The 27995-nt window shown below is 43.4% G+C and overlaps 1 protein-coding gene across 1 annotated transcript in view; it reads right to left on the reverse strand.

Annotated features, from left to right (window-relative positions):
- Positions 1–354: 354 nt before the first annotated feature.
- LOC133142833 (teashirt homolog 2) overlaps positions 355–27995 on the reverse strand; it is a 37499-nt gene continuing 9858 nt past the window's right edge. Inside the window, exon 2 of the mRNA XM_061264429.1 lies at positions 355–4396. Coding sequence (XP_061120413.1) covers positions 1374–4396 — 3023 coding nt within the window. The 3' untranslated portion in view covers positions 355–1373. The remainder of the gene's footprint in view (positions 4397–27995) is intronic.

The following is a 27995-nucleotide window of genomic DNA, read 5'->3' on the forward strand; positions in this document are numbered from 1 at the left end:
TTGAGCAAGGCATCCCCACAAAACTCACTTCAGTGCAGCAAAAATAGAGAGCGGAGTGTAAGTTGAATTGCCCTGAGTGTAATAAATCAAACTTAAAAAAATACAATATATAAAAAAACAGAAATAATTACAAATAAATAAAAAATACACAAGTGGATACTGGATATCAATAAATTAAAATATAGTTGTGTTCGATTATTTCGGTAATTTGATTTGAAAATTTAACTGACATATTTGCATAATACAGATATAATACTCGATATATCGAAGATATTTATTTTCACAATTTCTAATCATCAGCAAACATTTTATTTTCTTCACATTTTAAATTCACTTTATTTGCCCCTTCAAGCAACTTACGTGTTGAATTTTGATGAAAAAAACCCCCACACATTTTTCCATGTGATTGATTTATCCACATCAGTAGACAGAAAGGTGACAGTTAATGGAGTTATTTTTAAAATAGGAAGAAAAAAAACAAACATATCCAAAATAGAATATTTCTCTTCCTTGCTGTCATGTCCTAGCATTTTATATTTATCTTTTGATAAAAAAAAATGTTAGGCTATTAACGTGCTGCTACTGTCTCCTGTGATAACCGCTGAAGGTATCAAAGATACAAATTCCACCATCGGGACTTGCGCTTGTTAAGTCTGTAATTGGTACCAGGTTGGTTACGTGACGATATTTCGCTCATGGTCAATGATTTGAAATGAATAAAATAACAATACAAGCTGTTATCAAATGTTAACTCTTTATTTGAATATGTAAAAAAAAAAAAAGGTGCAGGGATCACCGGTAACATTTGTCTTGCAGCTTGTCCTCATTGCATGTTTTTCTTTTTCATTTGAAATAGTTTTTGCTTTTTGAAATGCTCGGGTCACTTTTGAGACTAGTACAGAATCCAAATTGATGATTAAAGACTAAAGTGCTTTTACTTTCGCTCTCTCTTTTCCAATGGGACACGAAACGGCTTTACATAGAAATAGACTGTACAGCTCTGCGCAGAACGACCCGCTGCACATCTATTCAGGTGTTCTGTATCCCAAAAGTTGCAAAGTACAATTATCGTTTCATTATGTTGACTTTCAAATACAATTGAAACTTGGCATATCATACAAATAATAAATAGTAGTCATAGCCGTGGCTACGCATGCAAGCATTTATGTTTCTTCAAGCAGTAATCGACTTCATTACTGGTGATGAATTGGAGCAGGGTGCAAACGTTTGTTTTAGTGTCTCCGAACGTTTTCCGAACCAGTGTGTCTTTGCCGCCACTCCGTCAAATGTTGAACAGTACTACGCAACGCTAACTGGGAAAAACAGTTGAAATGTCCGACCCGTGTGTTAAAACAAGAACTGTGTTAGTAAAACTATTCTTTGTCCATCTCCACGTACTGCGAGTGGTTGTCAGGGGATTTGCTGTGAGTTTTACTCAAATGGAGTTTGACGGCGTGATTACTGGCGAATGTCCGACAGCACAGCTTACATTTAAACTTAGAGTCACCGTCCTCCTCCGGGACCAGAGTCTCTGAGACCCGGACGCCGAGAATCTTCGGGAGCTCCGCCTCGTCCACCTTGATCTGATGCTCCACCGGCATCTTGTTCATGTCTTTGATTTGGAAGCCCAGATGGGATTCCAGATGGGAAATGAAGGAGGTTGGCGACCTGAACTGGGAAGCGCAGTCATTGCAGTAGAAGACCGGGTGACCCGTGTCCATGTTCTTGAGGAATTTGGTGCCTCCCGTTTTCCGTAACTGGTACTTCACATTAGCTAGCCAATGACTTATGGTGGTCATGGAGAGTCCCGTGAACTTCGAGATGTGCATCCGCTCTTGAGGGCCGAGGTCTGAGAGAAGATACTTCCCCTCCGAGGTGAGGAAGAGGCTGGAGGCGAACTGAGCTTGCAAGATGAGAAGATGGCGAGGATTCCAGTTGGACTGGCGGCCTTTGCGCTTGTGGACGGAGTAGACCTCGGCGGACACGTCCTCAAAGCGCCTGACGTCCGATTCCAGTTTTATGGCCGGGAGCCTGGATGCGGTGGGCGGCTTTGGCGTGGTGGCTTTGGGGAGCACTTTGACCATGTCGGCGATGTCGGACAGGGCGTACTTCTGTGGCATCGGGGTGGCGGACTGCAGCAGAGAAGATCTTGGTTTGCTGTGTTTCGATTTAGTCAGGTCTATCGGTTGGTCATCGGTTGGAAAAAGAAATGTTTTTTTCGGCTTATTCCTGGCGGGATTACTGAGCATCAACGAGGGCTTGTTGCTGCAATTGTTAGTGTTTGCAAAAATAGACTGGATATGAGAAGATAGTTTGTCTGCTCGCGAGTTGTTGGGCTTATTTGCTTTGCCCAAATGATTGTTCAGAACTGACTGCAGTGCACTAAGAGGGTTTACGGCAAGGATATCCAGAGTGTCTTTGAGAGGCTCTGTGACGCCGGCAGAGGGGCTTGGAGTCTTGCCCCTGTCAAAAAAATCGGGGCTCAGCTTCCCTTTGATCGGCTCACTCCCGTCATTGCCACAGTCGGCATCTGGCTTTGAAGAGAAAGAGGAATCATCCTGACAATCGCTGTCGTCCGTCTCCATCAGATCAAGCTTCACACTTTGACTTTCCTTCCCGTCACTAATCACAACCGTTTCTTGTTTGATGTCCAAGTTCTTATGCGTCCCCTGGGGACTCTCAACGCCAGTGGCACCAAGGTACTTCTCCTTTGGGGCGAGCACCCTCAGCTTTTGGTTGAACGTTTGCTTCAGCTGAACAGGGGGTGATGCAGCTGTGATGGGGCTGCTTTTGATGATACCAGAGATCTGATAGGCGGCGTGAATGCTCGGATAGGCACTCCAGCTTGGCGTCCCTGTTTGGGCTTTATTGATAGCCGAGGCTACTGTGTTAGCTAAAGATTTAAGAATGTCTCCCCCTCCACCAGAGTCCTGCTCCAGATCTTCCTCCCGAAGATAAGGGTACTTAAATCCCCCATTTCCTGCCTTCTGATCTTCACCCTCTTTTTCTTTGTCATCTTTTGCTTCCGTTTCTTCCATTTTGTTTGATGCGCCCTCCCCTTGGCCATCTGTCTCGCTGCTTGCAGGGGAAACATTCTTGAGAGACAACTTTTCTCCATCTGGTTCACCGGCAGTGGGCTCGGCTAACCCCTGGATTTTCTCCACAGACAGGGGATCGAGCGATAGCTGTTTACCCTTCTTGGAAGCAGAGTTGGTCACCTTGATGAAATGTCCCGTCACCATCATGTGTGTGGTGAGTTGCTGTAAGGTGTCATGGGAGCTTCCACACTCCATGCATTTCAAAATCTGAGACTTGCACGTCTCAAACTGCCACGTGTAACTCGCACCGTTCTGATAGCCAAAGCGATTGTTTGCGTTCGAAACTGCACCGGCGCGTTGGGTGTCGCCGTAGCCGGGTACGCCCGTTGTAGAGTCGGGGGAGCACGGCCTAGCGGTTTCAAAGGCGCGCTTCTTTGCTGGTGGCAGTAGTTTGGGCGTGATTACTGGGATTGGCTCCTTTAAAGGCACTTTTTGGTAATGCTTAGTTTTGATCATATGGACGCTCAGATCCTGGAGAGAGTCAAACGAATGACCACAGAACATGCACTTCAGAACTTTCTGCGCATCCTCCTTCCCTTCCAGATCCTGCAAACTACGTTTCTTGGATTTAGAGGATGATGTGGAGGAATTACTCTGTTTGCTGATGTTGTTGTCCTGGTAGTGGCCACTCTTACTCATGTGGACCGTCAACTCCACCAGGGTGTCGTAAGCAGCACTGCAGTCTTTACAGCGGAAGCGGCTAGCACCTGTGAAGACTGAACCGCAGGGTTTGCTGCTTTGACGGTACAAGTGGACCGAACTGAAGAGGTTGGGCTTGGATGTGGGTTTCGGGGAGACGGTCTGCTGCAGGGTCTTCGACAGAGCATCCTGGTGCCAGTCGAACTCAGTCTTGGCGCTTCCGTTGGTGCTGTCACAGTTGGCTTTGCTGGTGTTTCGGCCCAATTTCAATTCCGTCCCAACGCCTGTCCAGTAGGAATCGGAAAGAAAGTTTGCATAGGCTGCTCTCATTTTCTGCAAACTGTTGCCCGTTTCCTCTTTGCGTTTAGAGCTCTCCTCATCCGGCTGGCCATCACGCGGTGAAGAGTTCTTGAAGTCGGACAGTCTGTCGCAGGTGTCGCTAAGGTGGGACTCCAGATCCGCCTCTTGGTTCGACAGGAGACTGGAGGGAGAGTTCTGGTTGCTGTAACTGTTGGTACTCTTGTTGTCCAGCTCGCGATCTTCGGACATTTTGGGGCTCGTTTTCTCTGAGGATTCCTCCTCCGTCAGGGTGTCATTTTCTGCATCTTCCTCGACGATGGAGTCGTGAAGAGCAGCGTCTTCATCATCAGGCATGTATACTGAAATGACAAATGAAAGACACAGAGGAATTAATGAAGAAGTCAAGACATGGCCAACACAATGCTTCATCAAAATTGAATTTCTTCGCTTCATGCCAACAAAGTTTCTTCTTTGGAACACTCTAAGCATTTCTCTATTGTGTTTGTTCTTATTAAAACGATAATAGTCAAAGGAAATTTGTATTTAAGCTAATGTGAAGAAGAAAGTCTTGCTGTGAGTAATATCACGCACCAAACTAAAATGGTGCAGGACGCGTAAGGCAAGCTGATGCATTGAAGTGGAGTGCACATAATGGTTATTGTAAATGCAGTCTGAGACTCATGACTTGCCTGCAATTACTGTCATAAAATGGTGAATACCATTCCAAATGCTCATCCCTAATTCAGAATATAAACTACACATTCGGGCCGACATTTGCGCCTCGTGAGACCGGCTGGCGCCGGATGCGACGTCTTGACCAACAGTCCGGCGCGGTCTGTGATTCACGACGGGCCATCGACTTAGTGCTGTGTCCAAGGCTTTTCTGGCCTCAACTTGATGTGTTTACAACAGTCATTGGCGACTGAGTGACAAAAGCAAATTGATTCTTTGGAGGCCTGTTAACTGTTATTGCAAATGACCTATTCCGCAGTGATTAAGGAGGCCGTGAAGTGCAGAGAAAATGCGAGCCTTGTGCTTCTCTGCGCCAACCCCGAAGCCAACACAAAAATTTGACGTACTAATGTCGCGACATGCGCGAGCAACAAATTAGAAGGCGACGGGGAAACATGACTTCAGCAGATGCTTTGCGAGCGATTCGACATCAGGAAACTGATTTTGCTGACGGCGAAACAGAATTATGTTGCAAATGCGAGCGATGATGAAGAGCAATGAAACTGCACATAAATAACAACTTTCGAGAGATTACCGGCAATCTGTCAGGTCTTTATATTCCCCCCGACAGCCTCGTAAACAGTAATTACATCTTTCATTATTCACCTGTTCCTTCTCCCAACTCATACTGCACAAACATTATTGCTTTCATTAACAGATAATTAAACAACACTATTACTAATTGGCACACTTCCCGTCACGCAATTAGAAGAAATCTGACTCAGCACGGAGCATTTCACGTGGCTGCGGGAAGCGAAGGAAAATCTCCTCTTTAAATGGCCGTCAACGACATCACGACTGCCGTTCTCCTCGCAAGACACTTTGCCATAAACGAAGTTTGTCAGCACAAATCTGAGATGTTTTCCACTTCGCAGCCATGCGGGGAAAATGTGCATTTTGGGAGAGAGACTTGGCAGATGTGCTCTCCCGCTTAAAAAATGAATGGGACATAACAGCCATGTCCGGGTGCACTTATGCCATTCACGTGGTTAATATTTCCTCTCTCCACAGAGCGGCATGCGCCGGTCCCACGCCGGGTGGCCGGACGGCTCTGGAAATGCCTTGCTTCTTTGCTTTCTGAAAATAAAACTTTTTCCTTTTTGAATCAATATTTCACAAGCGCCTCCAGAGAAAGCCTGGAGGTGTGTTGCTTGCCAGCTAATGGACACAAGCTGGAGATGGGCTTTGGACTTTTAAAACAAATATAGAGAATGTGGCATCATGAACACACAAGAGCCCTCAACCGTGCCATGACCTTGATCCACCGTAGAAGCGACGTTTTGATTGGCCGACTGACATCCGTGATGGCCTCTAAAACACGCTGGATGCTGAGGGAACGTGGACGTATATTTTATTTAGAGTTTTATATGTAGAAGGAGAACACCGGCGGCTCTGACAAGCTCGAGTGGCAAGAACAACCGTCAAAGTGGGGCTATTAGTGGTTTTTAGGCTGGAGGGAAACTGAACGCCAATGCTTGTTGTAAATTCTAAAATTCACTTTAACTTCACCTCTTTTTTAAGAAAATAATTGTGCATTCCGCAAGGGAGTTTCACCGCTTACTGTAATATCAGTTTTAATACGAAGGTCTGTCTTATCGCACGGGGCAGAATCGTGGGAGATTAACAGCTGCCCTTCCCGCTCTTCTACGCCGTTCTATCAGATGGCCCCGAGTAGCAAACTTCCAGAGGCACCAATTAACCTTCTGGCAGGCGTTGCCGGAAAGTCCCTCTCTTGCCTTTCATTCGGCGTTTGTAACTCAAATGTTTCCTAACAGCCTTTTATACAGATTGAGATTCAAGGACAAGACCAAAGATGGATAATTACGGTAATAGCAATGTCATAAACGCAAGACTCACATTTACTCAGTGGCAGCAATTACAGACCATATTTTAGAGGTAGCCCTTTTTCCTCTTTAGTTATTTATTTATTTTCTTATAAACACATTTATATATTTGTAATCATTATTCCCATTACAATTGATGTCCTAAATTCAAATTATGATGTTGCCTAGTCCTGCAACTGTTTTCCTATTGGGATGGAGATTGCATTACCCAAGAGGTCTTCCAAAAGTACTGCCATGGGGTCGGAAGAAGGCAACCTGACTACCTAGCTTGCAAAACAAGAAGCTGGCATGGCTTACAGGAGATTTAGCATGTCGTAAAGCACCGTTAAAGCCTCCAATCTGTGTCAACGCAAATTTATATCTTCAGACGGAGATATGCAAAGGTCAAAAAAGCCGAGGTGTCTGTCGTTAATCAACCGACTGAAGTGTTTAGAACCTTTATCCGTGAAAGCAGGCTCTTGGCATAGTGAGGCCGAGATTTACGGAGGCAGCCGCCTGTTTGTCAGCCAACACGCTCTTTTTCTCACGTCAACAGAAAGCGGCTAAGTGCTTCGGCCATACTAGATTACTTTTACGGCTACATCCACCCACTGGCAGCAAGTTGTCCAAGCCGATCGCGAAGCGCGTACAGCACCAAATATTTAGTGCGACGTTTGCAACTTAAGAGCGGACGATGCTGGCTTGCCTGCTCGAGAGACGATTCTCAGGATGTGTCAATCATTTGAGGAATTTCCTGTTTCAACACGCCAGCGTGTAAGAATGTTTCGCCCACAAAAAGGTCAACACCTCATTAAATTCTTAGTAAAAATACTTGCTACATCCATCGAGTTTAAGGCGGGATGTCATGTTTTCAACCATGTGTCCAACGTTTTGTGGGTTAATGTTGAAAATTACGGAATTAAAAAGTATTTGAGAAATGACCATGTGACGCACGTGACCATTAGCTGCACCCACATGATTGGGGTGTACATTTTATATGTAAAACAGAGTGAGTTTATACAAATCTCTTCTTAGCCATTTCCTGCTACATTTCTGCTTCTGCAGCTTAACAAAATTAACGCCTGTGCGAGTTCAACATAAACAGCAACTTATCGTCTTCATAACATTTCATCTTGAAATAAACAGTGTTGAATATGGCATTTTTGCATATTTGTACAATCTCTGCATCCAACTCTGAGTTATGAAGTTAGCATTAACGCTGGTAGCTTTAACACAATGATGGAGTTGGCGACGATTGGAAAACGTTCCAAGCTTACACAATGACACTACAGTCCTATGCATCAATCAACTTGAATTTTAAAACAAACAGATAGGTTAGAGTGTAAAATATGTCACATTTGAAATAACAAAATGTAATTGTGATAGTGAGACTGAGGTAAATTGAGGTAAAAGCATTCAGAAGCAAAGCAGCAAAAACAAAAGTAGATTGGCACGATTACTGAAAAAATGCACTATGGAAAGACAAAATTGAAACACGTTAAAAGAAGACTACAAAAACATTTAAAATGTTTAAAAGAAACTATAGTCGTTTTTTAACTTCACTAAGAGGCGTATGTCATGATTTATTCGACACAAAGGTATTTTGGCTGAAGATGATATGAAGTAGCCGCAGCAATGACACACATGCTGTTGTTCTTAAAACAATCCATGTGGAGAATCCACATGATTCTCAACCTTTCACATTTATTACATATAAGAAATTGATTGAGTAAACACCTTGCTAATTCAAAGCTCTCCATGACGGGGAATGATACTCGCATTTCCAAATATTCAACTACCCTCACCAAAATACAAGACCCCCCACCCCCCCTCATGCACACCTCCACCCACAAAGGCTCTCAGGCTGTCTCAGGCTTCACTTTTGCTGCCCGCCGATCGATATCTCTTTTTACTTCTCATTGATTGCTTAGCGGCGGGAGCGACCTAAGCAGGACTGTTATGACATTTCCAGATTTCCCGCTGTCCTTGCAACAATCAATTACATGTGCATGGCAATCAAAACCTCTTTGGAAAATGAACTTGCCCCGTGACATTTTCATCTTGGAGATTTATGCTACGTAAAACGCAAGAAAAATGACATCAGTGAACGTTCTGTGGTTGCTGTGGTAACTATCACCTTCTCCCTCACATCAAAGTACCAATTAATGGTGTGTGTCAATTTCAAAACACTTTAAATAAGTGTGGAGATGTCAGTCAAAAGAATAAAGTTGGTTTCCAAACAAAGTTGAGCTGCTTGTTTTAGTGCCGAGAACAAGCGAAATAAAAGTCGTGTCCTCTGTGAGCTATGATTAGAAGGCGGCGCACACCCGCCACAAGGTGTAATATTTGACATCTTGAGATCTGACGATGTGTGTGAGTCACGATCAAACGCCGACGCTGTCAGACATCCCGATGACAGACTTGATGACACGCTTGACGTCTGATGTTAATTCTGAGCACAGTCACAAAAATAAAGGGGGGAAAAAAATGGCCAAGTGTTAATTCCGAGCCCCGCAGCCATCTGTAAATATCTGCGAATGCTTTTCCTCGTCACCGTTTCCTGTCAGGAAGCAGCCGCGGTGCACGCGAGGACGCAGACAGAACAATCAAGCCTGGGCTGCCTCCTTTTGACAAAACATGTCTGGAGGTTAATTGACATCATGGGATGAAATAGTATTTGATTTGCCTTTAAACAGGAGCGTGTCATTACCTCCCTTCTGACCCATTATTTCCTTGCAAGTCTTGAGTCAAGCAGCTCTGATGACGCCCTCGAGGGACTTCAACTACTCTGCCATGCTACGACTGATCATTTCAGGGATTTAGCTAGCGGATGTGGATGGCACACTGCACACTGCTTTGCAATGAGCAGATTGGGGATGGGAATTTGGACTCCATCTCTTGATGGAGAAAATGGAATCGGTGAAGTCATCGTTCGAATCACGTTATAACCAATGGCTGTCGGTCAGCCACAACTTCAAGCTAGTTAGTGAACCCACGATAGTGATTCCGCTTATTTATTCCTCTTAGACAAAAAAGAACACAGGACTTGGCCACTTAATGCATCTTGTTCTCGACTATGATCGGGCTTTGAATTTTTGTGAGAATGGCGGAAAAGCAAAAAGAAAAAAAACAACAATTCAAGACTTAAGAAGCAACCGCCATGAGGGGAGTTTGCCGCTGGCCGGCCGATCTGACGCTCACCTCTTTCAGATATGCCTCTGGGGAAGCTCCCAGATAGCAGTTTTGAAAAAGCTATAATCGCTCAGAAGGTATTTTGCAAAAACAGTTCAATTACGTTCTTATTTATGGGAACGTTTCTTCTTTTGTGTCTGAATTAGTTGATGAAGATGAATGCAAAAGGTGCACAGGAAATATCCTCAAATATTAGTCATCAAACTGTTTTGGGAGATTAATCTAGTGACAAAAATATGCCGGCAGGATTATGAAAGTTAGAATTTCACCTATGATTGTTCTCTGTGTCTTTTTACTTGGACTGCTCAAAATTGATTGAGACAAATTTTCACGATTTTCTAATAAGAGAAAGGAAAACCGTATAAAGCTTTTTGGTCTCCTGAAGAAATTAATTTATGTGGTTAGAAAATGCACATTTAAAATTGCACTTGTTCAACCCAAATCCTCCTGAGCAGGAATGGATACATTGATTTATCATGCATATCCCAAGATAAGACGAAGTGTCTTGAAAGGGAGGGTTGCTGATTTGGTTTTGGCTCCAAAAAGCACAAGTCAGGGAAAAGCCCATCTTTACTTCTGACGTAGATTCTACTTTGAGCACATTACGTCCTCCACTAAGCACAAGTTATTCATGCAGATAAATGCCTCGTTCTCGTACAGCCTCAACCTGAATATTTGATGCCCTAATATAATCACATGAAAACTTGCGGCTCAAAAGAGGACAACAGATTGTGTGCGCGGCAAACGACGCTCAACTGGACCCCGAGCCAGATTAATACGACGGGATGGCGGATGCGACACCATCTCCTGCCATCTGGCTCTTCATTTGGCCAAAAAGGATCACAATAATTAAGGCAATTAATCAAAGAAATGTTTTCATGAGCCACATTGGCTAAGCAGAAAAAAACAAAAACACTCAGCACACATCCAACTCTAATGAGCATATTCACCCAGTCACCACCTCGCTTGTGATGTCATCCAGTGAGGTTGACACCCCTTTTGATGATAGAATATTCCGCGCCCGTCGACCCGAGGCCTAATTGGAAGCGAGCTGTCCGAGAGCGACACAATCTGCTACCCGGAACCCGGAGTCATCACTTTGATGACGCATCACATGAGGCCGCTGCTGCACCGACAGACCCGGAGCCAGATCATGCACCAGCACACAAACACACTCGCGCACACACAGGCATTGACGTCCTGGTTCGTTTTGTCTTCTTTTAGAGGATAAAAAAGGAGAATATTGTGCATCATTAGTGCACTTCATCTTGATGCAGGCAGCCACAATTATACTGCAAATGCATTTGCAATTGTCCAACAAATCTGTTCTAAAATCATTTTAAAATTCCTTCAAAATCTTTACAATCATTATCATATGTGCTGTATTGTTTTATACATTTTATTGACTACAATCTGTGCTCCCAATTAACATTTGCGGCATTAATCTGTAGGAGCCGTGAACATAATGCCCATTTGTACTTCAATTAATTGAGGTTAGGCTGTAAAATGTAAGATGAATAATTAAATTATTAAATTGAATTACTTTTAATGAAACAACAGCTTTGAAATCATGGCCATCCTATATTGGCTTATAATAACGGTGACCCGCGGATCAACTACTTTAGCGTTTTGTAATAACCAGGAGACGGTCGAGACGTCTCTCACGTACAAGCTCGGATGCTAACATTCCCACTCAGAGTTGTGTACAGTGCTGCTAGTAACACACACAAATCAGTCAATATTTACCTCAAATGCAAGACATTAGATTGAGGCTGTGCTCTTGTATATCCTTACGGGCATCCTTCAATTGTTTATGATATATGGCAATGTTTACAGCACACAGTATGTAGATAAGCAAAACAATCAAGGCTTAATAATAAGGATGATTATATCTTTTGAATGAGAAAAATGTTCAACGTCTACAAACAAAAATGAAGAAATAAGAATGAAAAATGACTCCAATGTGAGATACAATTGCATTTAACACCAATAGGAGGAGCCCCGAAGCCGATAACCCGACTGTGACCTGAGCAAAGATTACAGTATGATGCCGCTCCTTAATCTTGCTTGACTTTTCCACAAACCCCACTTGGCATTTTGTTTAGATTTTTACTGCTGGGTTCAAATGGCACAATTTTGACGTTTTGAGGCAAAATTGGGATATAAAACATAACACACACACACAAACAAACACACACTAAAAACTAATTAAATACATTTAATGTTGATTTTATTGGAACGTTAAGTACATACAGAAAATGTATGTAACTGTGATGATTTACAATTTGGTACTGATCCAAATTATGATTGCTAGGTCAGTGGAGGGATGTTACTAAAACACCCCCATAGCATCTTCCTCTGCTAGAAGGTAAACAAGAAACCATCGGGGGAGAGTGTTGGAAGTCTGTACAAGTGAGGATGTTCAAAAGCCCCAGTTCGTATTTGTCAGCTTAAAGATGATTTTTTTTCCCACCCCCGCCCCGGCCGATCCACTCACTCAGACCCCCAGTTCCAGTCTGTCGGCTTAACCGGGCCGGCCGTACTCATGACACGGCTCTCCCGCAGCAATGCGATGAGGTCCGATGCTTCCTTTCTGCGGAACAGCAGTTTACCCCTCGTTCACCCTTATCAGGGTGGGGGAGCCATCATCTCGCCGTACGCCACTCAAAGAGCGCGGCGCATATTGGAGCTGACCGCTCCAGCAAACAGGGCGGCGCTAATAAAAGAGCATCCTGCTCGCCTTCAGATTTCCCTGATGGACTGTCAGTCAGGAATGTTTGCGTGGCGGCCGCCAGGGAAGTGGGCAGACGTTTAAAGGACCTCGCAACACATGAGGCCTTTGTTCTGCTTAGGAGACACTGAGCGCCTCATTTCACTCACTGTGTGAATGCTGAGAGATGAGCTTTCACACTAACGCGATGGCACATCCTGAAATTTGCCTTCTTTTTTCCAGTCCTTCATCCGCTTGTCTGTATTATGATGAATAGCAGCACCAGAACTAATGCCATTCCAACTCCAACAAACATTTTGGAATCATGCCCTTGGTACGGAGTTAGTAAATGGAGTGTGAATATTTTGAAAACCAGTTTTTTTATTTTATTTTATTAAGGTTTATTAAGCTGTAAAATATTTTTCTTTTGGTAGAATTTGTGGTTAGCAAGTCTGCTTCTCATTTGAAAGTTTCTGAGTTCAAGTTTTCTTGCAGGCCTTCCTGTGCGGCGTTTGCATGATGAACTCGTGCAGGTTGTTCTACGGCTACTCCTGCTTCTTCCCACTTTCAAAAAAGGTCCATGTTAGGTTTATTCAAGATAAGTGCTGCAACAAATGACTTATTTTGATAATCGATTAATCCGTCGATTAATAATTCAACTTTCGATTAATCAATAAATCAGATGAACAATCCCTTTCTTTACATTGACATTAGTTCAAATTAATAGTTCAGAAATAATTACAATGCATTTACTGGTTTGCTCCGGAATATTTTGAATAATTGGCAAAAATAATGATCATTGTTTTCCAAAGTAAATCAAAAAGTTTTATTTTGATTAAACACAAAGATAATCAGTCAGCTATCATGGATCAAGGAGTACATACATTTGAGAATATTTACCATTTAGAGGCTGGAATTCTGAGCATTTGTGGAACTTTTAATTGAAAATAAAAGATGAATTGATTACCAAACTAAACGATGAATTGATTATCAAACATAGTAATCGATTAATTGGATCATTGATTAGTTGTCAATTCATCGATTAAGTGTCGCACCCCTATTGAAGACGGTACATTGGTGTAAATATGACCAGCACCAAAGTAAAGAAAATGGATGGATAATAAATTTTTTTCAATGTCACACAGATGGCCATTCCTCAACAGATCACTTGTTGCTTCCAACACTTACTGCATCCCCTTCAGAAAAGCCATGATGATATCACAGAAACGCGTCATTTCTCTATGTCCAATCAGATTGCGCTGACGTCATCACATTTGTGCTCACAACCATGTTGCAAGGTGTCAGGAGGCTGCTTTGACATGCTGTGATGGGACGGTTCTTTCTCTCCGTAAGATAATGGACAGAATTCTAAAGATGCCGTGGCACTCCAGCACTTAGTCATGCTGCATTTACATACTGCAATGAATTAGGAAATATCCCAGTTGAAGCTCATCAGGTCTGACCTCAAAGTCTTTCGATCAAATATAATAATAATTTTAAAAAAATGGCTGACTAGGATAAGAGTATTTGCCTGAAATTATACATGTGCTACACCATAAGTGACTTGCCATTGTAAGCAATGCCATTAGCGATATTGTGCTAGATAGACGAAGCATATGATTTGAGCTTTCTATAAGGTAGTTTTATGTTAACCTGTTCACATTCCAAAATTACAAATTAATCGAGCAATGTCGAAACCTCAGCCTTTAGAATCAATGTGCATTAATAATCCGACCTTGTGCGCCCTTGTGACATCACTTGTTATTTCATTAACTATATCTCCCTCACTCCCGGTGGGACCTACGGTGACTCCCCCTGAGATGGCTCTCTCCCAGCAACATCACCTTCATATGAACCCAAAACAACGACCTGTCCTCCTCCCCCAAAAAAACAGCCTCCATCAAGGTCAGGCTCTGATGAATGTGATAGTGCAGCTGTGTGTATCCTATTAAAAACAATCTGCATGTCACTCCCCCCTGCCTGCTTTTTTTTTTTTTTTTACGAGGCTGCTGGATGCGCTCCAGCCGCAGCTTTCCTCGTACAAGCACTTTTAAGTTTTCAGCAAAGGGAGGCACTTTTTTAACATTCCCACTTCATTAATAGTAGATTGCCACTTTTTCCCTTCATTAAATACAATGAGGAGGCTGCGGATGGAAGGTACGGCTGCGAGAGTGCCTCGGCCCGTTGTTTCTGACGGGACCGAAATGTGACAAGACAACGAGTGTATTGAAAGGAGCCCCCAATAAAAGCCTCCCCAGTATAAAATGATCATTTTTAAGTGCAAAACTTGAATGGAGCTTTGTCACTCTGACAGCCCGTCGTGACAACAAGGCTGCCCAAACAGAGACGGGTGTTGGCAGCCCCGCAGTTGAAAGTTTCCCTCTTCCAAAAACAGACCCTCGGCTGTTTGTGGATATTCTACAGCGCGGATATCTGCGTGTTGATTAGAATAAAAAAAGAATTGCGTTGAATCGGCGCTCCCCGGAGCAGCACATAAGCCATTGTGTCGCAATGACAGTCACTCCATTGAGCCAATTATTTCTCTTTGACAAAAGCTGCTTAAAAGACTGCTGTCATTGTTGGAGTCATACGGAATAAAAAAATGACATGACGGCTCTAACATACAACCCCACTAAGTATTACTTTTACCACTGGGAAATGATTCCTTTGTCTGGTTAAAGCTGAAGCCTTTGCAGCGCTAATGCAATAATGAAGCCTTTGAAATGGAGATGTTAAAAACTATAATGTTTAGTCTCGCAGGCACGGCAAGTCAATATAGTGTAGTTTAGTCTTTAACATTATGTAAATGCCCAATGAAAACATGCTTTATTGTGATTTTAACTGGTATGGCCATTGGCCAGCAGAGTCTATGAAGCATTTACGTCCACTACAGACCTAACGTTCTCATCGTCTGAGAAAGAAAGCACACCGACAATACTATTAAAACCTGAGCTGACCCTTAATTCTTTGTTTTTATCAACCGAGAGCTGACAACCTTGACTCATGAACATGTTTCCGTTGAGTTTGACAGATGAATGCAGGTCAAAATCCGTTGGCTTAATTAGCCATAAAACTACGAATTATGCTGATTTGAAATGTCAATGCTTTGCAATCTGAGCTGGTTTAACCTTGATACGCAAGGTCAATTCCTTTGTTTTGGATGTACACTGCAGACATTTGAGTTTTAGATGTCGGAACAGAATTAATTCTGTAGTTTACAAAACCAATTTACAGCTAAATGCGTTCAACCTAATCAGGAAAAACTTGCAGCAAGACAATGGGGCCAAAACACACTGCCAACTCAACAAAGGACTTCATCAGGTGGGGAAAACTGGATACCGGTCAGGTCGATCACTGACAAGCATTTTCTCTCCTGAAGAGGAGATTGAAGGAAGAAACCCCCAGAAGCAAACAAGAACTTGAAGGAGGATGCAGTAAAGGCAGAGAAAAAAAAAAGAATAAAACATTCTGCTAAAGTCACTCGGTTGTAGGATTGATGCAGTTGTTACAAGAATTTTTCCACCAAGTTTTCCATGTAAATCACTATAAGTTAATTTAATAACCTCCGTTCCAATATTTTTGCTCACTTGAAAAGTGGCGTGAAAATTGATATTAGAAACAAACCTCTGGTTTCATATCAAGGGGGTTTGTCGCAGATCAGCTGAAGTAGAAAGTGAGAATTCATGTAGCATAAGCCCCATGATGCGGTCTTACAAATGCATCACAGCTCTTCAAATATTGCCACTGGAAAAGTCAGAGCCACAACAATATTTTCCCTGCGTGACATTTGCGAGGTAAGAGAGGAGGAGTAGGTCGCTGACTTTTCTTCTTTATTCACGGCACGAGAGAGAGAGAAAGAAGAGAGTGGTTAATTTATTGAAAAGATGGTAGGCGGATGAAGCAGCGGCACGGAACTGATACCTTGCACGGCTGTAGGTTGTGCGCCAAAGGAGGGGGCAGAGGGATGGGGGCGGTAACAGGGGGGGAGCTGCGTGGACCGGTGCGACAGAGGAACGGTTAATGGAAATGAGTGACAGGCTTTCAGAATGATTTACAACGGGTGGCGCTGCGGCAGAGGCGGCGCTTGATGGATGATCCTGAAAGACGGAGACGAACCATAAATCATGTCTGGGAATCATTGACAGAGATAAAGGAGGGCGAGAAAAAGCAACGGCATTGACGTTCATTCTTCCAATAATCTCCATTGACGAGTTACACTACGGAGCCTTAATTAAAAAGTGAACATGGGTTCGCCCCCCCACCCCCCACCCACCGGCTGTCTTCCCCCATTCCTCTGTATTGCCTTATCAATGGTAATTAAGGATGCAGCATTCTTGACCCAAACACACTTCCGCCACGAGTTAAGTTTCTGTGCCAAAAGATAACTTCCATGCCTCTTCCTCCCAAAAACAATACTTGACAAATTTCTTAGTACATTTTTAGGCACATCTTCATGGTTCTATAGGAAAACATTGCATGTAGGCTAAATACTAACATGACCGGGGTCTGAAAAGGCTGCCATTCTTAATCCATCCATTTTCCAGTGTTTATGCAGTCCGAGGTCATAGGTGAGCTGAAGGCTATCCCAGCTGATATTGGGGGAGAAAGGCAGGATACATTTTGAACTGGTCATCAGTCAATCGCAGCGATATGCTAAACAATCAATCAGTCTCACACTCACATCTTTTCTCTTCAACGATTATTGTTCGAAGCAACAGTGACGACTAATTGTGTATTAGTTGTCAAATAGTGGACTCCACTTTTAAAATACACTCAATAGTTTGACTGATGAAAAAAAATCCCCCTCAATTCAATTTAGTTGTATTAATTTGCCCCTCATCTCAGTGATGACATTTGCATGTTCAATTGTTTCTTTATTGTCTTTAAGCATCCACGTCTTCGTGCATTGGCCGCAACCTTATTCCGGGAAGGGTCAACAAATTGTCAAACTGACCTGAGAGTTTGCACGTTTGATTTCTTGTCTTAAAAATCAGACATGTACACAAACGTGAGTGCTGCCACCATCTTGACGATGGCGTCGGTGTGTCTTGAGTGCAGATGGCACTTTGATAAACAGGAGCAACCCTGCAGGAGCCAGCGTGAGTGGCATTCCACATCAGCTGAGCTCGCTTAACGTGCGCACAATAGAGCAATGAGGTGAAAGTAATCCTAAACATCTGTCCACTGGGTCCTACACGCACATGCTGTTTGTTCAAGTTCTAGGAAAGACATTAGAAAGTGGGGGTTGGGTTGATGGAAGGGGGCTGTTGGAGCAGATATCACTTTGTATTCTCGCCTCCAGAGAGATTACGCTCGTGTTGTCCCTACTCGCCGTCTTGCCACAAACAAAACATGCATATGTTAAAGCATGTCAGAAATAAAATTCATTAGCAGATTAAATCGACACAAATTAAATTTTGCTCAGCAAGACTTTAGTCAATCAAGTGACTCTAAAGGGAATAGCAGAGTAATATTTCCAATATTTTTTTCCCCATTTTATTTTATTGCTGGTGTAAATAATAATTGATTGTTTGTCTTGGGGTCCCTCCTTGGGTCCAATCAAATACAGCGGGCCTATGCGCCATAAGACGGGATGGGGGGTGTCTATGGGTGAACTCGCTCGCCCGCCATCCCACTGTGAGCAGACATGTTGGCAGGCCGGAATGAAAATGAAGAGACAATGGCCATCGAGCGTTGAGAAGCTGTGGCGATACAATCGGTCCTGAGCGAATGTGTGCGTGCTAAAAAATCATTTCCGTTTGAAGGCTTGAAGTTGTTCAGATCATGTTTGATCGCATCCCTGCATCAAAACACACTTTGATAGACAAGGCAAATAATTAGGTGTCATTCAAACGTCGGACTTCTTTCTCTTCGCCATCCCACTTTTATCATTTTTTTCCTCGTTACTTTCGTCTGCTCGCCAAACTCAAACCAAAGTCCTCGATCGACTCTCGAGCTCGACAAGTCAAAGGGCCGCTAAGTAATGAACTCCTCCGAGTCATTAGCCGATCGTAGCTCGCGCTGATCTTTAACGGTCTTAAAAGATGATCCATACTTTAATGAAGCTCGGTCCTCTGTTGGCTCGAAGCCCGAAATGGGACGGGATCAAATCCTTGAGGGATACTTTTCTCATTTTTGATTTGATTCAAGTACAGCTGTCCAACATTAGAAAATACGTTAGAAAATAGTTGTTACTGCATATTTTCTACAAACAAATATCAGTTTATAGAGCTAAGCGTCCCTTGTATTGTCCTCCAACTTAAAGATATATGTAAATGAAAACAACTCAGCAAAAATATTTTGGAACAAACAACTCGCTTGTGCTTAAATTATTGCCATAAATGTCACTAATTCACATTTTAAGCTTTGTTTTCATCTTTAAATAGAATATTCCTTTCGTAGGGTTTCACAAATTCAAACAAGTAACCATTGAGAAAATGGGGGAAGACAGCAAAGTACACCAAACGGTGAGCTTGCTGAAGCTGCTGCCCAGGCAACCCAGCTACAGATAAGCTGTGGTATGGACAATTTTGACTAACTATTCTAATTCAGAGCATGTTTGTGGCCATCAACTGTGCCTGTGCCCAGGCACCAGCAGGACGTCCTACAAGGGCCTCCAGCACGTAATGTCCGAAAGCCTAACCCCTCCCTTCTTTTTGCCGCCGCTGAGGCTTCTGCCGGGACCACCCTGCCGGCCGGGCCGCGCCGCATGACAGGATGCTGCTACTCAGAACTCAGAGCCGTCGCATTGTTTTTCTTGGAGCGCGTTGAAAGCAAATGGCAGTTAAAGGGCCGCAGTGCCCGCAGTAAAAAACAAAAGCCGTGCAGTCATTCATCAAAGTCCAAAAATACCCCCAACAGCCGACAACCCGCCCACTCCCCTCCGGGCCCGGTGCGCCTCCCACTCTGAGCTTTAACTAGCACTCCAAATAATTCCAGAAATGACAAATGATACTTATATCTCTGGCCTGTGCCGAATCAATAAGCATGCAGAACAACGATCCATCTTGGGACGTATTGACAGATGTGGCTCAACATCTGTGAGGATGCGCTTGGCGGTTGCATTGCGGTGGGCGGGGCAGAGTGGACGTTAGTAAGAAAAAAAAGAAAAAAAACAATTGCGAGTGTTTAGGTTCATCCGCAATGTAGAGAGACCTTTCATAAAAAGCGGGATGCGGCTCAGTCCGACGAGAGCACCTCCATGGCAGTTGCATGAACCCAAAGCGACCCCTTTGCTAAACCCCCACAACTGCCCCCGTGCGCCGCCCCCCAAGCGTAAGAGCAGCTGACAGATCACACTTCAGAGCAGCTTTAGCTACAGCTCCCCTTGAGGGGCTGTGATGGATGACTCCCGCCGCCACCTCCATCCTTTTTCTCATCCAATCTGACCCCTCGCAAGGTAGACCTCAAATCCGCTCTCACGTTTGAATGTTCTATTTTGACTTTAAAGACCGAGTGGCTTGGAAACGGCAAATTAACAACAGATTCCGACAAAGGAAGCAATCTCGAAAATGAGACCTCCGAAAAAAAAGCAAGACAATGTTGTGTAGGGACGAGAAGTCATTAGTACGAGGGGAGATGTTCAGACCCCTGCTGATCTGAAGGCATTGAAGAGCAGTTAGCTTAGCCATCTGGTAGACAATTATGGCGGAACAAACGCACCGCCTCAGCAAATAAAGCTCGCCTCATCAATCACCACAATGGCCGCAAGTCGGCCTCGTATTGGCTCTGATTTAATAACCCGATGAACTGCGGCGGTGTCAGCTGGTGAACATTCCTCCAGCAGTTTGTGCGTCCGAGAAGCTCCAAATGTAAATAATAAAAGAGGCTATTCGGATATGGTTTATGTTGGCTTTTGACAGACAGGATGGCAGACTACTAGCGATGGACATTTGACTACTTTTCCTTAATAAACTATGGGAAAATGAAGAATCAATTAATAAATCGATGTAGGGGTTAAAAAAACAATCTGATGCCAAATTGGGGCTCTTTCGACAGCAAACTGAATCAACAGCACCTGCTGGTAGTAAACCAGTACTGCATTCCATTCGGACTCGTGACACAATTAACAGTCAATTCCACACAGAGAAAGAATTGTTAACGGTCAATCAATGGAGTATTCAGTCTGTCCCTTGGTACTCGAAATAAAAAGTACACTCACTCTTAACAAGCTTTGACCCACAGTACTGGTTAGGATGTGTCAATCTGCCGCATACTAATTAAGTGTATTGCGGATAAACAATTCCAACAGAGATCAACAAAACATAAATACAAAATATGTAGAGAACCTCCAAAGTAGAATTGATTTCAAACTAGTTTTTCATTGTAGTACTATATTTCTGCACACTGCAATTCCCGACATTCATTTTCATTGTGAAGTTTGGGAAACTGGCACATAAGCAGTCAAAATAATAAAACCAGCATAATGTATGTTCTTAATGATAACCCAGCATAGAGACAATTTGCATCAGTGAAAATTGAAGCTGGTGGAGGTTAAAAGTGACAAACGTTTAAAGCATCCCCTCCTTCGGGTTTCAAGTCATTTCCTTAATTAACGTTTGCCTCATGCTTTTAATTGCGCTCACACTCCCCCGTGGGACCCGAGTGTGGCTTGTCTGGTAATTGCAGATGTTGATATGAGATGATGGTGCCGCCGTGTCAAGTTGAACTGCAGAACTTACAAAAGGAGGATGAGGAGAAGAAAGAGGGCGAGGGGAGGAAGAGGCTGAGTTTCACCTGAATGCAGGTCAGTCTTTGTGCGGTAAAAACTAAGCTGTGTTTTCTGGGTTGTGGCCCGCACGGAGAGAAAAGAAGTAGGCCACCGCCGCAGTCTCCAGTTCGGCTTTGTACACGCCTCACCTGCCAACTCGCGTTGTCCCTTACAAAGCTGGACGTGAGCTGCTCTGGCAACAAGCAAATGTTTTCGTTTACCTCGGGGGCATCTGTACTCGGTGGCAGGACTGGAAAGGGTCACACACTTTTGGTTTGGGAAACCGCAATATGTGCAAGACAGATTGAAGAGCAACTGCAAGGCTAGAAGACTGGACAGCGAGGCAGCTAGCTCTTGATTTTCAGTCATGTGCAAAAATGTAGTCCACTTCTAGCTTAGTTTTACATTTACTTAATTTTTAAATGACCACATTAAATTTTAAAAACGGTCTTGTTGGCTTAGATGAAATAGCAGGACACATACAATCAGAAAAAAATTGAAGAGAGTACCGAGAAAGAAGCCATTATATTTTAATGAGGATCAGGATAATGGTGCAAGTATAGATTTTTTTTTTAACATGGATTGGTGGATCAAAGCGCTTGGAGTCTGAAGCTCAGAGCTAAACGTCTTCACATTCAAATAGACAAGCCAAGGGTAAGAAAATAAAGTAGTGAGGGAAATGTGAGCATGTCAACATGTGGAAGCAGTCGAGTCAGTCAGGCAGACAAACAAATGCTCACAATGACCCAAAGTTAGACAGTAGACACACTAATCTGGGGAATCGCACTCCATCTTTGACACCTGTTATCTAGTATCGCCCTATTTACATGATTTTACTACTGTCTTTTTGAAAAAAATAATCCTGCTCCATACTTCCATTGCCTTTGTTTCTTTCAGTTTTGCTTTCTTTGGCAACCCACCGAGGTTGGGCCTCAATTGACCATTTTTGAATGTGAGTCGGCGACTGGCACGCAGTGGCCATGTCATCCATGCCAAACTTCCAATGCGTGTTTTTTTTTTGTCACCTTTGCAAATGTATTCAGTTTTCTGGAAGTCAATTAGAGCAGCAGGGGCTAGGAGTGTGTTTTTCAGAGGACACGTAACAGCTCCGCACATATTTATTTGCTGCCATCGCGGCTGAGGAGCCGATGACAGCCCGTCATGAGTTGACTTCTTTGATCAGCCGTCTTGAAAAATAAATAAAAAAATAAAAATAAACGCTAAGGGAGGCGTGTGGCGGGGAGTAACCATCGCTGACAAGTGAAAAGAGAAACCCAAAAGCTACGCAAAATGTTTATAAAGCACAATGCGAAAAAACCAAGAGGCAGAAAAGAGCTGATAAAAGACGGACAAGGATGTGACAAAAGTGTCGCTAATCAAATGATCAAACAAGGCCAAGGAGCCTCACAATCGAGAGTGACTTTGAAAGGACTCAGCGGGACGAATCAAAGTTTAGCCGTTTATTTCAAACCGGAAAATCGTATCTTTGAGACTATTAGCGACGCAGCCGGTCGAAGTAGCAAAGTGAGGAGTTACTCATATCCTGCCTCCGTTTAATGATTCACCACCGAGGAGCGTCCACACGCTTCCAGGAGGATTCAAATCCCTTTTCCCATAGCCTCTTTCAGTCGGCATGATAAATGACACCCGTCATTCCACCGCTGCCAAACAGCACAGAGGGGAATTGTACTGATATATGATTCACAAGAACAGGAAATAAACTCGGTCTTTCAGTGCAGTATTCCTACTCGCCAAGTAGGACGGACCTGGACAGCATCAAGCTCTCAGAGGAAGGGGGGGGGGGGGGGTTCTGCCGGAGCCCAAAAAGGGAATGGACGGGGGTTCAAAATGCTTCTTACGACTGATGAAAGACACGAGTTGCTGCAATAAAACAAACGCGAGCTCGGGAGGGGTCGCGCTGTTTAACAGAGGCTCGGCTAAAATACGCAATTATCAAACGGAGGCAAAATAGGAAGAAACGAGAATGCGCAACCTCCCTTTGCCCCCAATTACACCGCTGCGAGCAGGGCTAATTAGCGCTTAGCTGATTTGAGGGAGAACTTGCACAGATCTGAAGTGAGCTCAGGAATTACTTTCAAAAAACATGCGGCCAATTTTAGACTACTGTATGGGCGCTTGAATGTCCAAATAGCCACAGCGACTGGGGAGGCTTCTGGGATGTGACCTTTAGGAGTGCTCGGCCTCCCCAATCAGAATGCTAAGTAGGGCATGAAAAACAGGCGTATTGAAATTGTTTTGCCAAATTGGTTTTAAAGTGCATTTTAAAATAGTATACATACATACTAGTCACCTGCATTTTCTCTTCAGAAAGCCTCAAATTAATGAAGAACAATTCTTTTTTGGTGTCCTTAAAGTGACTTTTCATGATCTATTTCTGGTCAACAAAAAAGTGAGTAAAATAAGTGAGTTTTTTAATCATTTGAAATTGAGCCTGGGTAAAATTGCTAAATCTATTTCAGATTATCACCTATCGCAGGTGGGAGCTCAAGACTATCCAAGCCGACTGCCAACCAGACTGAAAAAAAATCGTCACTGAATCATTTCGATATTAGTGTCTCATAAAAATAGCAGCGAGTAGTCGTTAAAAAAGTCACTCAATCAGAATTAGACTTCAGGATTGACAATGTAAATCCAAGTGCATGGTAGGAGGCACCTCCTGCTGCAGGACCTCAGACAAGTCCCACTCTCACTCACACCACCCCCTTCGGGCCAGCGATCAGCAGTGGGCTGCCTCTTGGGCTCCGAGCAGCGACATGTGCCCAGGGCCGGCCGGGATCAGCAGCACTCAATCACCCAGACAGCGACATCCTTTCGCCATCACTATCAGAGAGGCCCTTTTCGGAGAGGGGAGGAGGGTGTTGTGCTGCTGGGGTGGATATTTATGTGTAGAGTCACACATACACACACACGCACACACACTCGCACGCTTGATGATATACTGTGGACCGGAGCCGTGTAGTTCATCTCCTCCTCGTTTCCAGCCTCTAAGCACATCCCTGTTGTTTGTGGCCCTCTCAGCTTCTCTGGTCTGACTCCGGAAATGTAAAAGTGACTGACTGGACCTCACTATCAGCGATTGCTTTGTTGGAAAATGTGCACCAAATGACCAAAAATATGTAGGCAGTATTTCTGGCGCTCGACACTTGAGTTGATGAGTGGCTATATTTTAAAGGAGCAAAGTAACACAATTGAGGTGGAATTCGATTACATTGTTCAACAGTCAACAACTTTTCAAACTTACACTTTTAAAGCAAGTTAACAAGGCCATGTTTTGCCTCTTGATCACAGTGAATGTGTGAGGTGCTACACATGACTTCTGCAGAAATATGACAGACTAAAGTCACGCCTGTGTCATTAATGGAAATTAAATCAAAGTGGGTCAATAATGAACAGACAAAGAATTCCAGCGCTCCAGTTTGAGCTGTGCTCAATGCTGCTACAGTCTGAAGGAAAAAAAAAATGCACAGCAGTAGATGACCATGATGAATCCCACCAGGAATCCTCCAATTAAAAATTATCTCATCAGTGAGGTCACACAGCTCTCATCTCTCAGCCTCAAATTTAGCAATCGTAGAAACATTATTAAATTGTGTCACTTTGACCCAGCCCAGGAATGAAAGACTTCCTTGATGGGGTGGGGTGTAACTACTTCCAGGTTAACAGCACGTAAGTGGCTTCGAAATTTGAAAACCCTTTGGGATTGTCTAACATAGCCAAGGTCAAAAGTCTTTGTTTATGTTTCGGTTTTACCCACTTTTGGCCATTCCGGCCACTCAAAATGTCAGTTTGTGAAGATTTTTCCTCTAACTGGCAGAATTGTGAGATTTTCATGCTAGGACTGGACCTGGATTGTTTTTCAGTTTGGGCTTGGCCCGTCAGCAGTCTGACGACTGATATCAACTGCAGATGTTTACAATTAGCTGGACGCCGTCCCAGAGCAGTGCTCAAAGTTTTATTAACCGTCAGAAAAATTGGTATTTTCCATAATAAAACACAAAGACACATGTGCAAGAAAACACAAGAGTGGTTTTAAAAAACCGATCAAACATTTGACATTAGCTCAAATATCCTTTGTTGCACTCATTTGGGTATTACTGTACAGCCACACGGATCTCATTTGGATATTGTAGTTTTATCTGGCACTCGACAAATGCTTCTCCATATACATAAAAAAAACTAAAACTAATACAAAAACTAATACGAAAATAAATTTAGAAAAAAACGGAATAATATTAACCCTGCTACACACGTACCGAAAATTACACAAATTTAAGCATGTTTCCTGTTTTCTAGTAAAAGTGTGAGTAGACGTCTCAGGATTTTCCTGGCCCATGAGTTTAGAGCGATTTTTTTTATCTGCTCGATAAACCGACAAATATCTTGAATGTTAAACCGGTGCAATCCGGTACGATCCCAAAGCCTTCTGTGGTCAACACGGAGTTGGGCCGAGCCACAAACTCTAATCGTGATATGAAATACAACAATGGCCAACGAGGAAGCGACTAAAATGAACAAAAAATAAGAACGTGCGCGGTTGCTCACATTTTAGAAGCGGGATGAGATGCTAAAAATCAGTATGTATGTAAACAAACTAGTCTACACCCAGTTTGCCCATTTTTCGGCTCTCAACCATTGAAAGCTTCAGCTTCCACAGGCTTACTGCACAAAAGGATAATGCTGTTATCACATGTGGCCCAGATTCACAGGCCAACAATAGACACATAGGGTTCCGAGGGACGTAAATCTGCACCAGACACCTCTAAAGCCAACCGTCGGCTGTGTTCAGTTTAGCTCACGACAGCACAGAGCACTTTGGTGTTTCCAGCTCCACCCTTTTGGTATAGCGCAGAAAAAAAAAAAGCTCACTCCAAACAAATTACCCAAATAATGGTAACGTCATGTAAATGAACATATTGGGTTGTCAATCGCAGCTGGCTGCTTGTAAACCCTTCCCCATGCACATGGCTCTAGTTGCATTCCATCTTTTTATCCAACCACAGGTGGGGATGATCCGCACCTACGACAGGGCCTTCCCTTTGTGTACTCGTGTGTTTGATGTTGCTGTGACGACGGGGCCGGGCCTCCACGCCCTGTCTGTTGCGGTGTGTGTAAAACAGGTCCGAGCGAATAGGCTACCTGAGGTTCGTCATCAAACGCCAGCGGTAATTAGAGAGCAGAGATACGGCCGTACGTTTTTTGATGATCATTTACTTCCCGTCCGGGCTGAAAGAGTAAACAGCCACCCACCGGTTTAATCACAGTGCAGTTATCTTTCTCTGTGATATTACCCCGCCCTCGTGACTTGACACTGAATGCCATATTTATTTTATGGTGGGGGTGGTGGTAGATGTCTGTGAGGAGACAGCCAGCGGAAAGAATCACGTGCACAAGACAATGGGCCAACTTGACGACAATAATAGTATTTATCAACGGAGCGGCCGCATGCTGCGCAGACGATTTCAAAAGTAACCGTCTATTTTCCTCACGGCAGCTGACACAGCTCGTGTTTTAGCAGGTCCTCTCGAGATTTTACCACCAATGGAAATGCAGGCGACCTTTGGCAGGAAATAAGAGGGGTGGGGGCAAGAGCCGAGGCGGCTTTTCATCATTTCAGCCAAATCGGAGAAGGAAATGAATATGGATGTCCTCAGGCAAGAGGGGGAGATGGGCTCATGAGGTCCCTCAAGGAAATGGCTGGAGAGAAGCGCAACTTCTCAGATGGGTCAGTCCCAACATCTCAAACACAATTCCAATCCGATGGGGATTATTTTAGGCCAATACTAATTATGACATTTGGCAGAATACAATTCCAAAGAACCAATTGAACCCGTCAATACAAAAAAATATATAAAATGGATCGTCGGTCGAACGTATTCATAATATATTTTTAGTCCCTTATTGCTTACAACAATTCATTATATAGTTTTAGTCCCTTATTGCTTAAAACAATTAAGATATATATAGAAAATGTTACTGTTTTCTAATAGCGTCCCTTTGTATATAACTACAACAAAGAGAGTCTGTTGTATATTGTAATATTTCTATTGTGTAGAAATAGAAATTGACAACAGAATGTCAGATTTTGAAACATTGGAGACATACAGACACTAGTATGTATATCTACTGTAACTGTATTGATCTAAATTATGCTTGGCTGGCCTTGTTCTCTACTGAGTGCCATCTTAATATAAGATGAATGACCTTGAAAATAAAATAGGTAAAAAGCAAACTGGGTCAAAACAGACTACAATCTGCCCACGCTGCTTGTAGAAAGCTGCTGCCAGCTCGAAAGGGCCTCCGCTGTTGCTCAATCTCTCAGCGTGCTGAATAGTGGCGATGACATCAGTGGCCGCCCACGGGAAGTGTGCGCGTGACGTGTCCGCACAGTTCCCACCGGCGGCCTTTGCTCTTCGCCAGACGAGCAAGCCGCTTCCTGTACAAAGACCTCCCTGTGTTATATAAATCATGTGAGGATAAAGTTGTAAATCCTCCAAGCTTTAATGTCCTCAAGGGGTGTGGCTATAATCGGCTGTAAGTGCCTTCGAATTTCAAAGAGACAAACGTAATGTTTTATTCTGCTCACAGGTTAGCCTACAGCGAAACATCAAGAGAAAATTTGATGCACTATTTGATCAAATTAGGACAGCTTCGTGGAATTTATCCATTCCGAAGACAGTACAATACTATTTTTTAAGTTTCTCCTGCATTCATTTTCTCCTCTAAATGGCACCATTCGTCATGGACTCATTAGCGAGACAGTCAATTCCAAA

This window comes from Syngnathus typhle, linkage group LG2, assembly GCF_033458585.1.
Source record: "Syngnathus typhle isolate RoL2023-S1 ecotype Sweden linkage group LG2, RoL_Styp_1.0, whole genome shotgun sequence".
Taxonomy (NCBI): Eukaryota; Metazoa; Chordata; class Actinopteri; order Syngnathiformes; family Syngnathidae; genus Syngnathus; species Syngnathus typhle.